The 15513-nt window shown below is 49.9% G+C and overlaps 1 protein-coding gene across 2 annotated transcripts in view; it reads right to left on the reverse strand.

Annotated features, from left to right (window-relative positions):
- The window catches only part of DMPK (DM1 protein kinase), a 74303-nt gene extending 66535 nt beyond the window's left edge, over positions 1-7768 (reverse strand). The window contains exon 1 of one of the 2 annotated variants that reach the window (XM_060257514.1): positions 7324-7768. In XM_060257514.1, the coding sequence (XP_060113497.1) occupies positions 7324-7483 (160 nt within the window). In that variant the 5' untranslated portion in view covers positions 7484-7768. The remainder of the gene's footprint in view (positions 1-7323) is intronic. The other variant, XM_060257515.1, reaches the window with a different exon arrangement.
- Between the last annotated feature and the right edge of the window lie 7745 nt (positions 7769-15513).

Consider the following 15513-nt stretch of genomic DNA (forward strand, 5'->3'; position numbering starts at 1 on the left):
TGGGGGTGGAGCCAGGAGCAAGGTTACGACAAGCACAACTGAACTCCAAAGGGAGTTCTGGCCATCACATTTAAAGGAACCACGCACCTTTTAAATAACTTCCCTCCATTGGAAATAAAGGAAAGGGGCACCTTCTTTGGGGGCTCATAGAATTGGACCCCCTAGTCTAATATTTTTGAAACTTGGAGGGTGTTTTGAGGAGAGGTACCGGATACTATGCTAAAAATTTGGTGCCTCTACCTCAAAAAACAGCCCCCCCCTCAGAGCCCCAGATACCCGCGGATCAATTCTCCATTATTCCCTACAGGAATCAGTCTTCATAGGGAATAATGGAATGTCCAGCAGACATTTCCCTACGCCACCCCTGCTTTCTGATGACCCTGAAGCGGGGGCGAGGGAGGGCCTCCAAACCGGGGGATTCCTCTGTCCCCATCTGGGGATTGGCAACTCGACCATCAGTAGGTCCACCAGTGGGGAGAAGTAGATCGAAATGATATTATTGTGACTTTTGTCAAAGGAATATGAGGAGCAGCAAATAGAATGTTCAGGTTTCTAGGCCTCATGGTTGAAACATCAGTACATTTCAGCTGGATTTGGAAAATGAACTGTCAGTGACCTTATGAATGGAGGCCAAAAATGACCTCTTTGCACACATTCAGGTCACTACCCCACTCCACCCCCCACCACCCCAGCCCTATGCATGCATTTCCTATGAAAACAGAAGAGAGAGCTTCTCTTATTTCTTTTCAGCAAAAGGTTATCTGTGTGATAAATTCCAGTCTAGAATACACTTTAAATTTAGCAGGGTTTAAAGGATTTCTCAGGAGAATTGTTTAATTTATTGGAGGAGGAGGAAGAGGAGGAGGAATTAAAGAAGAAGACGACTGCAGATTTATACCCTGCCCTTCTCTCTGAATCAGAGGCTCAGAGCGGCTCACAATCTCCTATATCTTCTCCCCCCCACACCACAACAGATACCCTGTGAGGTGGGTGGGGCTGAGAGGGCTCTCACAGCAGCTGCCCTTTCAAGGACAACTCCTACGATGGGGAGGGATGGTGGCTCAGTGGTAGAAGGTCCCAGGTTCAATCCCTGGCATCTCCAAAAAAGGGTCCAGGCAAATAGGTGTGAAAAACCTCAGCTTGAGACCCTGGAGAGCTGCTGCCAGTCTGAGTAGACAATACTGACTTTGATGGACCAAGAGTCTGATTCAGTATAAGGCAGCTTCATATGTTCATACAAGAGCTATGGGTGACCCAAGGCCATTCCAGCAGGTGCAAGTACAGGAGTGGGGAATCAAACCCGGTTCTCCCAGATAAGAGTCTGCACATTAACCACTACATCAAACCAGCTCTCATTGGTTTTATACCCCACTCTTTACTATCTAGGGTTGCCAAGTCCAATTCAAGACATAGCTGGGAACTTTGGGGGTGGAGCCTGAAGACTTTGGGGGGTGGAGCCAGGAGCCAGGTTGTGACAGGCACAATTGAACTCCAAAGGGAGTTCTGGAACCACACACCTTTTAAAATTCCTTCCTTCCATTGGAAATAATGAAGGATAGGGGCACCTTCTTTGGGGGCTGATAGAATTGGACCCCCTGGTCCAGTCTTTTTGAAACTTGGGGGATATTTTGGGGAGAGGCACTGGATGCTGTACTGAAAATTTGATGCCTCTAGCTCAAAAAACAGCCCCCCCTCCAGAGCCCCAGATACCCCTGGATCAATTCTCCATTAAACCCTATGAGAATTGGTCTCCATAGGGAATAATGGAATACCCAGCAGACATTTCCCTCCCCCCACAACTTTCTGCTGACCCTGAAGCAGGGAGAGGGCCTCCAAACCGGGGGATCCCCTGCCCCCACCTGGGGATTGGCAACCCTATTACTATCTGAAGGAGTTTTGGAGCAGGGCTTACAACCACCTTCCCTTCCTCTCCCCACAACAGACACTTCTTGCATTAATGTGAGGTAGATGGGTTGAGAGAGGTCTGCGAAAACCGTGACTGACCCAAGGTCACCCAGCTGGCTGCATGTGGAGAAGGAGTGAGGAATCAAACTTAGGTCCTCCAGATTTGAGTCCTCCGCTCTTAACAACTACACCAAACTAGGGGAGGGGGGAGGGTAGTTCTCCAGCCCTTAATGCATGCTGTTAAACGAAGGTTGCCAATCCCCAGGTGGAGACAGGGGATCCCCCAGTTTGGAAGCCCTCCCCCCACTTCAAGGTCATCAGAAAGGGTGGTGGTGGAGAGAAAAGTCTGCTGGGCACTCCATTATTCCCTATGGAGACTGATTCCCATAGGGAATAATGGAGAATTGATCCGCATGTATCTGGGGCTCGGGGGGGCGCTGTTTTTTGAGATAGAGGCAGCAAATTTGCAGCATAGCATACAACACCTCTCCTCAAAAGACCCTCCAAGTTTCAAAAAGATTGGACTTCGGGGTCCAATTCTACGATCCTCAAAAGAAGGTGCCCCTATCCTTCATTCTTTCCAGTGGAGGGAAGGCATTTCAAAGGTGTGCGGTCCCTTTAAATGTGATGGCCAAATGTGATTAAATGTGATAGCCAGAACTCCCTTTGGAGTTCAATTATGCTTATCAGAACCTTTCTCCTGGCTCAACCCCCCAGTGTCTCCTGGCTCCACCCCCAAAGTCCCCAGATATTTCTTGAATTGGACTTGGCAACCCTATGTTAAATAGATAATCACCTGAGACGAGAAAGAATTGCCACCAGGTGATTATCAGGCAGGAGGATGCTGGGTAAACTCTCCTTCCCCACCCCCCCCTACTTTCCAAGGCCCTGTATATAAGGGAGGAGGGTTTTGCATATCGGAGATTCCTTAGCAAGTGGACTATGACCCCACTGGGTGCATACACAGCTGCAAACCAAGTTATCTAGGGCTGGAAAAGAGATGGGAACACTGGGGGAAAGGAGGAACACAGACAAGGTTAAATTAGCCCGTAGCCGAGGAGGGAAAGGCAGGTCTATTAATGTCATTTCAAAAATAAAGTTTGGTTTCCTAGCTCATGAGATTTATAGGTAGGGGAAAGATTGGCATGGAGGGGGATTCTACCAACTTGCTTTAGGCCAAGGAAAATAAGTGTTGGGCCCCTTCCATATGTGACACAGCAGCATGGAAGAGCAGGTTACAAAACTGGACAGGGGTGCCAAAAAACCCCTCATCTTACAAAGGGACATGCTGTTGCGTAACAGGAGTTTGGGAAACACAGATGCACACATGATGATATAGGCATGCCTTCTTGGAAGCAAATCTCCCTGGGTTTGGGAAGACAATCCCATGAAGTGTGCACAAGATCACATTCTGGGGCTGTGATGGTCTGTATTCTTGGTGCTTGGGGGGTGGGCACAGTGGGAGGGCTTCTAGTGTCCTGGCCCCACTGGTGGACCTCCTGATGGCACTTGGGGTTTTTCGGCCACTATGTGACACAGAGTGCTGAACTGAGTGTTGGTTCATTGGCCTGATCCAACAGGGCTTCTCTTATGTTCTTACGTGTGACACAAGTGTTGGACTGGATGGGCCATTGGCCTGATCCAACAGGGCTTCTCTTATGTTCTTATGTGTGACACAGAGTGTTGGACTGGATGGGCCACTGGCCTGATCCAACAGGGCTTCTCTTATGTTCTTATGTGACACAGAGTGTTGGACTGGATGGGCCATTGGCCTGATCCAACAGGGCTTCTCTTATGTTCTTATGTGCGACACAGAGTGTTGGACTGGATGGGCCATTGGCCTGATCCAACAGGGCTTCTCTTAGGTGTGATACAGAGTGTTGGACTGGATGGGCCATTGGCCTGATCCAACAGGGCTTCTCTTATGTGCGACACAGAGTGTTGGACTGGATGGGCCATTGGCCTGATCCAACAGGGCTTCTCTTATGTTCTTATGTGTGACACAGAGTGTTGGACTGGATGGGCCATTGGCCTGATCCAACAGGGCTTCTCTTATGTTCTTATGTGACACAGAGTGTTGGACTGGATGGGCCATTGGCCTGATCCAACAGGGCTTCTCTTATGTTCTTATGTAACAGAGAGTGTTGGACTGGATGGGCCATTGGCCTGATCCAACAGGGCTTCTCTTATGTTCTTATGTGTGACACAGAGTGTTGGACTGGATGGGCCATTGGCCTGATCCAACAGGGCTTCTCTTATGTGACACAGAGTGTTGGACTGGATGGGCCATTGGCCTGATCCAACAGGGCTTCTCTTATGTTCTTATGTAACAGAGAGTGTTGGACTGGATGGGCCATTGGCCTGATCCAACAGGGCTTCTCTTATGTTCTTATGTGTGACACAGAGTGTTGGACTGGATGGGCCATTGGCCTGATCCAACAGGGCTTCTCTTAGGTGTGATACAGAGTGTTGGACTGGATGGGCCATTGGCCTGATCCAACAGGGCTTCTCTTATGTTCTTATGTCTGGGGCAGTGATGCTCTGTATTCTGGGTGCTTGGGGGGGCACAGTGGGAGGGCTTCTAGTGATGGCACTTGGGTTTTTTTGGCCACTGTGTGACACAGAGTGTTGGACTGGATGGGCCATTGGCCTAACCCAACATGGCTTCTCTTATGCTCTTATGTTCTTATTTTAACATTGCCAAAAACTAAGCATTTTATTTAAATTGCCGACGGTTAACTCCTCTCTTTCCAGCAGCATTCATCCAGCTCATACCTAGTAAAACTAATTTTAAGGTCATTCCCCAGGGAAGCTGGGATCCGCCTCTCCTTTCTGGGTCTGGTCGGTGGTTAACCTTTCATGAAATAATAATCTCCCACAACCACAGGAGGTATTGAGACACCGTTATACTTTTTAGTTTTACAATCCGTCAATTTAAGGCAATTAACTAAAAAAACAAACACAACCTTTTCCAGTCGTTTGACTCAAACTGACATATGCCTTCTGGGCTGCTTCAGTACGTTTTCATATTTACGTATTATGCCTTAAAACCAAATCTTTAAACCCTCAATCTGCAAACAAGAATTTTCGCCACTTCCTTTCGTTCATGCAAGCAGGTTTCGGATTCAGCAAGAGCTCACAGAAGCACAGCTCCTGAACCTTTCTGAGAGTTCCACCTCCTCCTTCCCACCTTGTCCATTGAATAGTAGGTGCAGCTGCATAACAATCCTTGGATGAGCTCTACTACCTATTTTTCTACGAAACGACCCCTGAGTCCATTGCTGCATCCACAGTGCATTACGTTTGCTGGTTGCATGGATGCTAACAGCATAGGAGCCTACGCAAGAAGAAAGTTGGCAACCGAAGGTTGAGTCGTGGCCTTGAAAAGCAAGAATGATATAGTCTACCATATAGTTAAAAAAAATGGTAGACCCCTGTGCAAGCACCAGTTGTTTCTGACTCTGGGGTGACATCACATCATGACAGCCTTTTTACAGGGTGGTTTGCCTTCCCCAGTCATCTACACTTTCCCCCCAGCAAGCTGGGTACTCCTTTTACTGACCTCAGAAGGATGGAAGACTGAGTTGACCTCGAGCCAGCTACCTGAACCCAGCTTCCGCTGGGATCGAACTCAGGTCACGAGCAGAGAGCTCGGACTGCAGAACTGCAGCTTTACCACTCTGCGCCACGGGGCTACCATACAGGCTTGCTGTAGAAAAACGTAAGAGCCCAGTAGCACCTTAAAGACTAACAAAAATTGTGGTAGATTTTAAAATGCTCCTGGACTTTTACTCTTTTCTGCTGCAACAAACAGACTAGCACAGCTTACAGGGTCCCTGTAAGGGTTACAGAGATCACGCAAGAGAATTGCTTTGAACATTGCGGAAACGCTATGCACATAAATCAGCGTTTTTCCACAGCACAGCTTAAAATGCCAGCTTCCAACCAGTGTTCCCTCTAAATGGAGTTAGTGCAAGCTAGCTCACAAATTTTTAGCCTCCAGTTCACACATTTCTGTCTCTGCTCAGGAAAAATGGCCCCAGAGCAAACTCATGGATACAACTTGTCAAGCAGACGGAGTCAATTGATACTAAGACTAGTATCATGCCAGTAGCTCACAAAGTAGAATTTTCGCTCACAAGACGCCACAGCTTAGAGGGAACATTGCTTCCCACAACACTTGCGAAAGCCGCTAGCCCGCCAGGCTGCGCAAACCGGTGTTAGAACCGGTGCCGGCTACAGAACCGACTAGGGCCAGGAAGGGGGAGAACGGGACACGGACATGGCCCAGGAGCATTGTGAACTGAGCCACATCAGGGGTGAGTCGGCCAGGGCCCACTTCTGGACATAGGGATGCCAGGTTTCAGGTAGGGTTGCCAATCCCCAGGTGGGGGCAAGAGATCCCCCGGTTTGGAGGCCCTCCCCCCGCTTCAGGGTCGTCAGAAGCGGGGGGAGGGGAGGGAAATGTCTACTGGGAACTCTATTATTCCCTGTGGAGATTTATTCCCATAGAAAATCATGGAGAATTGATGCGTGGGTATCTGGGGCTCTGGGGGGGGCTGTTTTTTGGGGTAGAGGCACCAAAATTTCAGTATAGTATCTAGTGCCTCTCCCCAAAATACCCCCCCAAGTTTCAAAAAGTTTGGACCAGGGGGTCCAATTCTATAAGCCCCCAAAGAAGGTGCCCCTATCCTTCATTATTCCCAATGAAGGGAAGGGCATTTAAAAGGTGTGTGGTCCCTTTAAATGTGATGGCCAGAACTCCCTTTGGAGTTCAATGATGCTTGTCACAGCCTTGATCTTGGCTCCACCCCAATGTCTCCTGGCTCCACCCCCAAAGTCTACTGTCTCCACCCCCAAAGTCCCCAGATATTTCTTGAATTGGACTTGGCAACCCTAGTTTCAGGTGGGACCTGGCGCTCCCCTAGAATTACAGCTACAGAGATCAGTTAAATTAGCCCAGTATGTGAATATTAATTGTGAGAAGCTTGAAGAAGCTAACGCGATACAGGAACTCATAGTACAATCCTATTGCCTTACGGATAGCTGACTGCATAATATTGTACCATCGGTTTTCTTATATCTGGCATTCATTTGCTTGAGAAGAAGGAATCGGATTCCTGATGAAATGTCGTTCCTTGGAGGGATTGAAAGGGATTGCCTTCACTGACTGTAAAACAATTATATTTGGTACTTTTGTATAATTTTCGACTCTTGGTTTAATTCTTTCGGAGGTTGAACATCGCGGCAGCTTTATGCTTTGTTTCCCCTGCCTTTCTTCACTGTGATTCTCTAATTTGGTTACACCCACCTGGGGATTGGCAGCCCTATTTCTGGGTAGCAGCAGCCTATGGGAAACTCTGCCTGGCCAGTTACAGGGCCAATCCACCCCTGGACCCGAGCGCCCCATAGACTCACCCCATTGCAAGAACTCCATGATGTACTTCTCCTGGGCCAGAGGCGAGGTGCTGAGTTCATGATGCACGCAGAGCAGAAGGTCCACCAAGGTCTCCAAGCCGACGACACTCCGGTCCAAGGCCAGCTCCTCCAGCTTCTTCAGTCGCACCTCGGCTGCCATGGCACAGGGCACAGGGGGGTCGGGAGCCACCCTGGCGGCTGCTGCACCCCCAGCTGCATCCAGCAGCAGCTGGCTCGAGCCGTTGGGGCCTATACCGGCCTGGACCCCCCTTGCCCCATGGGGGGCACAGTCATCTCCTTCCTGGGTGGTCAACCCGGCTTCTTTGAGTCCACCAGCTGCTCCAGAGTGGCGTGGAGGGAGGAAGCTGGGAGTCCGGCTAAGTCCTGAACGCACAGGCAGCTAGTCCCCCCTGGCTGGTTCCCAGTGGGCCTGCGGCACTGCTCTTGGGAGTTTGCAAAAGTCGAAGCTGCCTGGTCAGCACGGCTCTCGCTTCTCTCTCACAAGAGGCGCACATGCAACCCCTCTCCCCTACCCTGTATCTGACTTCTAGCAAGCTCTCTGCAAAGTTGAATGTACGCTCCCCTTCTCTTAGATGCACAGTCACACACACACACACACAAACCGGTTCTCAGCCTCACCTCTTTTCCTTTCCAGACACCTCCACGTCCTGGCACGCTCCTCTCTGGCTTGCTAGTGCTCCACAAACACACCCACGCTCCTCCCTGAAAGGCAGACACACAACCTTCCCTCGCTGCCTCCCATTGCTGTTGACACAAACGCAGTCGCGCACACACACACACACACACACCAATTCCTCCCTCTCCAACAGGTGCTCAATAGCCCTCCTTTCCTTTCACCTGTAGAAACTATGCTTTGGATGCACCAACTCCTAACTCTCGCTTCTTTCTTGCCGCAAACCCACTCTCTGTTTCCTTTCCCTCTTGGGGCCTGGCGTGCCCCCAATTCACCCCAAGCTGCCCTCCCTCTTGAAACTGCACCCAGGCCTTCTCGGCCAGCCAGTGATGGCTCTGTGTGCCAGGTGGCCTGGACAGCACAGGCAGGCGCAAGACAACTCGATGCCCATGTAAAGGTCCCGGGAATGAAGCTGGAGGCCCAGAGGGAGTGAAGGAACCAGCCCCTGGCTTAACTCCTTCCTTCCCTGAGCCAGAACTCAGAAGCGGCTTTGCTTGCAGCTAGCTGTTTTCCTGACCACCTGTGCATTGCAGGTTTTGCTCAAACTTTCTAGCTGTGCCACACAGTTAAGGGCACCTTCGTACAAGTCTCCAGTCTCGGCACCATCGGGTTCTGCACCCCGAATCGTGAATGCAAAAGAGAATTCCTTCCTCGCCTGCAAGCCCGCCTTGAAAGGGTGAAGGAGACGATGGCTCCCTGCCCTGTCACCCCCTCCCCCTCCACCCAGGAGGAAAAACCCATTGATTTCTTTGGGATCAACTTCCAGAAGAAGTATGATTGAAGACCGCAGCCTTCAAGCTAAACAGCAACTAATCCGTATTTGAGTAATCTCCACAATGCCTGTTCTAAATACTAGAGAATACTTTAAATTAGAGAGGGTAGAGAAAGAAGTACTTTTCTCCCTCTCTCACAATACAAGAACTTGTGGACACTCAATGAAATCGCTGAGCAGTCAGGTTAGAACAAAGGGTGATTAACACATGGAATTCACTGCCACAGGAGGCGGTGGAAGCTACAAACATGGACAGCTTCAATAGCGGGTTGGATAAACATCTGGAGCAGAGGTCCATCAGTGGCTATTACCCACAGGCTATTGGTGGGAAATCAACCCAGACTGTTCCCTGGAAGGTCAGATGCTGAAGCTGAAGCTCAGATACTTTGGCCACCCAATGAGAAGGGAGCACTCGCTGGAGAAGACCCTGATGCTGGGAAAGACAGAAGGCCAAAGAAGAAGGGGACGGCAAGAGATGAGGCGGCTGGACAGCGTTACTGATGTAACAAACACGAATCTGAGCAGACTTCGGAGGATGGTGGAAGACAGGAGGGCCTGGCGTGACTTGGTCCATGTCATTGTGCTTAGATGCGTTTCGTAAATGAATTATATGTACTTACCTTAAAATATTAATCGTTAAAAAGGATCATGACAATCAAATACTTTGAAGTTTCATACAATAACAATCACACGTGAATTTATGATTGTATTCGTTATTTTGTCACGGTTTTTCTTTGGGTTGTCATCCTACTCCGTGATTCTCTCTATTGTATTTTTTAACCTCCAGGAACAGCCTGGAGACCTCCTGGAATGACAACTAATCTCCAGATTACAAAGATTGGCCCCCCTGGAGAAAATGGCTGCTTTGGAGGGTGGAGTCTGGTCTAGAATTCCTAGGAAGTTATGCGCAGCTGAGCCCCGTCCTCCCCTCCCCAGATCTTGCCCTTCCTAGGCTCCGCCCCCCTGAATCTCCAGGAATTTCCCCAGAGTTGGCAACCTTAAAGGAGCCTCATCTGCTCCAACCGGGGCCACAGCTCGACTGCCTGATGCTCACCCATCCCCACCTCTTCCAGCTGGCTACCCTCCACCAAGCTAAGTTTAGAACAACAGAGACATTCCTGGAGCGGAGAGGGAGGCGTGGGGCAGCCAGGATTTTGGTCCGCCTGGGGACAGCTTGTGCTCACTAACTCCCCCCACCCCGCCTTGTCTGTTTAAATTTATATCTCTGGTCTTCTGGCTAGCAGGGTGGTGGATTTGCTGGGCTTGTTGAAACTCTCTAGCTTTGTGGAGGAGGACTGCGCAGCTGTGGTGCAGGGCTTTTTTTGTTTAAAAGAGAAAGTCCAGTCGGAATTCATTTGCATAATAGGCCACGCCCCTTGCTGTCACTGTTATTTCACACAGGGCTTTTGGGTAGGGAACACCCAGCAGGAACTCATCTGCATATTAGGCCATGCCCCTTGATGTCACTGTTATTTCATGCAGGGTTTTTTTGTAGGGAAAGCCCTGTAGGAACTCATCTGCATATCAGGCCACACACCCCTGACTTTCTACCACCACATCAAGTTAGAGAGCCAGTGCTGGACAAAGATCTGAGAGACTCAGATTCGAATGCCCGTGGTGCCATGGAAGCTCGCTGGGTGACCTTGGGCCCGTCCCATGCTCTCAGCCTAACTGACCTCACAGGGTTGCTGTGAGGGGGGAATGGAGGAAAGGAGCATGCTGTAAGGCACTTGGGGGTTCCCACAGGGGGAAAAAAGCGGAGTATAAAGGAAAGAAAGTCACGCCCAATTTTTGGTGGCCCTGCAGGGTTTGCGAGGCAAGAGATGCTCAGAGGTGGTTTGCCACGGCCTGCTTCTGCGTAGCAACCTCAGACTTCCTCCGCTGTCCAGAGCCGTGGCCAGGATTTTAAAAGTCAGGGGGCTTTTAAAAAAGTCAGGGGGCATCCTTTCCCATCCACTGTGAGGCTTGCCGCTTCTCAGAAGCTTTCTGGGGTGGGAGCAAAAGCTGGAGGCTCTGAAAGTGGCCAGGTCAAGGCAGCCAACCCTAAAACTTTGGAGTCAAGAAAAGACTGCACCTTGCATGCCAGCGGGGTGTGTGTGTGTGTTCCTTCCACCTCCCTCTCCCCCACTCCAGCACTTTGCAGCCAGCAGGTCCCTTCCCCGGCCCATTCCACTGGGCTTCTTCTGCTTCTCACCCCTCCGCCTCCCTGCTCTCCACCTGCTGCCTTTGCTACTGCAGTGCACTGTGCCCTGATCAGCTCTCCAAGCTTCGGCAGCTCAGCCATGGCAAAAAAGAGAAAAAGCAGGCTGCCCCATGGAGGGCCCCCAGGAGGCGAGGCGGCCCTGCCTGGAAGTCAGGGGGCAGTGCCCCCCGCAGCCCCCCCCCCTGTGGCTACAGGCCTGTGGTGGTCTGTTAGCCAAGTATGAACCAGAGAGACTGACGTGACGCTGCTTAGCTTCTGATGAGATCGGGCTTGCCTGGGCTGTCCAGGTCAGCACAAGCTTTGCATATACTCTGAAATTTCACAGGTCAAAACAGGGACCCACTCGCTGACTGATCCCCTCCGCTCACTTGGAAAGACATTTTTTTCCTCCATTGCTGAAAGCTTCATCACCCCTTCTGTCGTTGGCAGAGCTGCCAGCCTTCAGGAGGCACCTGGAGATCTCCCAGCCACCAAGCCGCTATCGCAGAAGCACACGTGAAATAGCTCGCCTGTGCAAAGAGGGGTTATTCTCTCAGGATAAACCCACTAACCCTTTTCTTAAATTTTGCATAGCAACTCCCGAAAGTTTTGACTCTCCAGATCAGCTTCCGTGTGCAGCAGCGGCACCTTGTGGCTGTTGTGGACATTGCAGGCTACCTGCAAATTATGGGACCGGTCCGGAAATTAAAGAAGCAAATGCAGGATTCATTATTTATACAGCGCTTCTAAGCGACTACAACGAGCCCCGTGGCGCAGAGTGTTAAAGCTGCAGTACTGCAGCCCTAAGCTCTGCTCACGACCTGAGTTCGATACCCGGAGTAGCTGGGTTTTCAGGTAGCTGGCTCAAGGCTGACTCAGCCTTCCATCCTTCCAAGGTCGGTAAAAGGAGACCCTGCTAGTATTCATTATTATTTATTTAGAGAATTTATATGCCTTTCCATTAGGGTTGCCAAACCACAGGTGGGAAGGAGAGAAGCTAAGCTTTCTAGATACTACTACTAAGAATTTCTTAATCAAGTACAGACAATAGAAATAAAAAAATCTTAAATACCTATTATTAAATCACAATGTGCATTCATACAAAAATACCAACAGAACAGTACATTTTAAAGGGAAAGCAATAGTCAATTTGCATACAGTTCACAATTCCAGTTCCTTTTCTTCCCAGGTTGACCTTCACTTCTCCCACTTTATGTAGATATTAAGATGGACTTCAGGGTGCAGAAAAATATGCTCCAGTCCGAAAGAAGGTTCTTCAACGTGCAATAATTTCCAATATTATCTGAATAGGCTGTACAAGCCAAACGGGCCTCCCGTTTAGACCTCACTTTCACCCAAAAGGGCTTTATCCAAGCTTTAACACGTCAGTGCACTTCCAGCCGATCCGATGTTTCAAACTTGTACACTTCCCATCAAGATTTAAATTCTTTTGTTGGTCTTAAATTTGACCCAGAGAGAACTCGTTTTCTGGGTTACACCTCTGAGGATGCTAGTCACAGTCGCTGGCGAAACATCAGGTCTCACAATGCCAAGACCATGGCCACACCGCCCGGAAAATCGACAACAACCAATGGACTCCGGCTGTAAAAGCCGACAACATATTATCTTGACCTTCATTGCCAGCGATACATCCTTACATTTAAGAATCTCCTCTAGTTCCTTCTGAGCTGCCCTTTCCAGTCTCCATAACGAAGCTTAACTCAGGGTGGAAATTCAATTATGGGAAGAACCACACCTGTCCAGTCGATCAAGGAGTCCGTTTAGGAGAAAAAAGGGCCTAGGGAGGGAAGAAGAACGTGGCCCACCAGAGCCAGGTTGGTGTAGTGGTGAAGTGTGCAGACTCTTACCTGGGAGAACCGGGTTTGATCCCCCCACTCCTCCACTCGCAGCTGCTGGAATGGCCTTGGGTCAGCCATAGCTCTGGCAGAGGTTGTCCTTGAAAGGGCAGCTGCTGTGAGAGCCAGTTTGGTGTAATGGTTAAGTGTGCGGACTCTTACCTGGGAGAACCGGGTTTGATCCCCCCACTCCTCCACTCGCAGCTGCTGGAATGGCCTTGGGTCAGCCATAGCTCTGGCAGAGGTTGTCCTTGAAAGGGCAGCTGCTGTGAGAGCCAGTTTGGTGTAATGGTTAAGTGTGCGGACTCTTACCTGGGAGAACCGGGTTTGATTCTCCACTCCTCCACTTGCACCTGCTAGCATGGCCTTGGGTCAGCCATAGCTCTGGCAGAGGTTGTCCTTGAAAGGGCAGCTGTTGTGAGAGCCCTCTCAGCCCCACCCACCTCAAAGGGTGTCTGTTGTGGGGGAGGAAGATAAAGGAGATTGTGAGCCGCTCTGCGGCTCTGATATATGGAGTGGAGGGTGGGATATAAATCCAATTTCTTCTTAAGACCCTCTTCCTAAGCCCTGCCTTCCCTGCCACTGTCTGCAAAGTTGACGCAAGGGTGACATGACAGGGTCTTTTCAGTGGTGACCCCACTCCTTTGTAATGGGAGACCTCCTGCCAGATGTGCCCTTCCTCTTCGGAGCAGGGGTGGAATGACTGGAGCCAGAAATGATGTCTGCAGACATTTGACATCCCAGCTACCTGAAAAAACCCAAATGGGATGTCAGGTCATTGGGAATGCTCTGGCAGCTCCTGAAAACTCCATGGTAGTTTTTTGGACAGCCAGAGCACTGTCCGATGCACAGACATCACATCTGGGTTTTGGGGCGGGCCTGAGGTCGTGCTTTCTTCTTTTCTTTTGCTGTGAAGTTGCAGCTGACTGATGGCGACCCTGCAGGGTTTTCAAGGCAAGAGATGTTTCAGAGGGGGCTTGCCATCGCCTGCCTCTGCGTAGCAACCCTGGTACTTGTTGGAGGTCTGCCACCCAAATTCTGACCAGTGCCCGCCCCGCTTAGCTTCTGAGATCTGATGAGACTGGGCCAGCCTCAGCCATCCAGGTTAAAGCAAGAGACAAACAGAGATCGTTTGTCACTGCCCGTCTCTGCGTAGCAACCCCTGGGCTTCCCTGGAGGTCTCCCATCTAAGTCCTAACCAGGGCCAACCGAGATCTGACTGGATCGGGCTAGCCCCTGGGCTGTTCAGGTCAGGGCTTATAACGATGGAAGAAGAAGAAGAAGAAGAAGAAGAAGAAGAAGAAGAAGAAGAAGAAGAAGAAGAAGAAGAAGAAGAAGAAGAAGAAGAAGAAGAAGAAGAAGAAGAAGAAGAAGAAGAAGAAGAAGATGATTATTATTATTATTATTATTATTATTATTATTATTATATTGGATTTATATCCCACCCTCCACTCCAAATCTCAGAGTCTCAGAGCAGCTCACAATCGCCTTTACTTTCCTCCCCCACAACAGACACCCTGTAAGGTGGGTGGGGCTGGAGAGGGCTCTCACAGCAGCTGCCCTTGCAAGGACAACCTCTGCCAGAGCTATGGCTGACCCAAGGCCATGCCAGCAGCTGCAAGTGGAGGAGTGGGGAATCAAACCTGGTTCTCCCAGATAAGAGTACGTACACTTAACCACTACACCAAACTGGCTCTCAATGCGTACAGACTTAACCACTACACCAAACTGGCTCTCAATGAGTGCAGACTTAACCACTACACCAAACTGGCTCTCAATGCGTACAGACTTAACCACTACACCAAACTGGCTCTCAATGCCTACAGACTTAACCACTACACCAAACTGGCTTTCAATGCGTACAGACTTAACCACTACACCAAACTGGCTCTCAATGCGTTAGCAATGCGTCCTAGTCTTCATCCTGTCTCCACACAACAACCCTGTGAGGTAGGCTGCCAGGCATTTTTCTTTTCAGACAGGAGTCTCAACAAAAGGCATCCGGGACATCATTTCTGCCCGTTGCCTTACCTCGAAAGCTTCCAGGCATGCCAACTGGCATCCTGGCCTCTCCAGGCTCACATGAAAACTCTCCTTTGGGCTCCAGGCCAAAGTACTTATGCAGGCTTTTAATTGTTCTATCTTGTTAAAGCTGTTTTTATGACCTGCTTCTAGCCCAAGAGCTCTATTACAGATACTGTTTTACGTTACGTTGCTCCCGAGGGGTTTTGACTTTGTGAAGTACTTAAAGCAGGTTTTTTGAGAGATGGCGTACACATTTTCTAAACCCTAGTCACTAAAACTGTTGTGTACCGGACTCAAATGAGGACTGCGATGGGTGTTCTGCCGGACTCACTGGAGCCAGTAGAATGGAGCTTGGGGACTTGGGAACGATGGGCTGCAGGATCCAAATCCCTGCTGCCTTGCTCCCATCACAGGTCCCCTGCTGGTTTGAATGGCCCAAACCCGGTTCTCCCAGATAAGACTCCGCACGCTTAACCACTACACAAAACTGGCTCTCTCTGATCATAGTTCAGCTTGCCCTTCTGGGATGTGCAAAAAAAGACACAGATTTGTTTGTGGCATAAACATGATCCCATGAAGGGTTTTGGGGGTAATCCTGCAGAGAAATCCCACTACCGTCAAAAGCCAGCTTGCGTATGCTATGCAAAAACAGACAGGATGC

This window comes from Heteronotia binoei, chromosome 17 (genome assembly GCF_032191835.1).
Source record: "Heteronotia binoei isolate CCM8104 ecotype False Entrance Well chromosome 17, APGP_CSIRO_Hbin_v1, whole genome shotgun sequence".
NCBI lineage: Eukaryota > Metazoa > Chordata > Lepidosauria > Squamata > Gekkonidae > Heteronotia > Heteronotia binoei.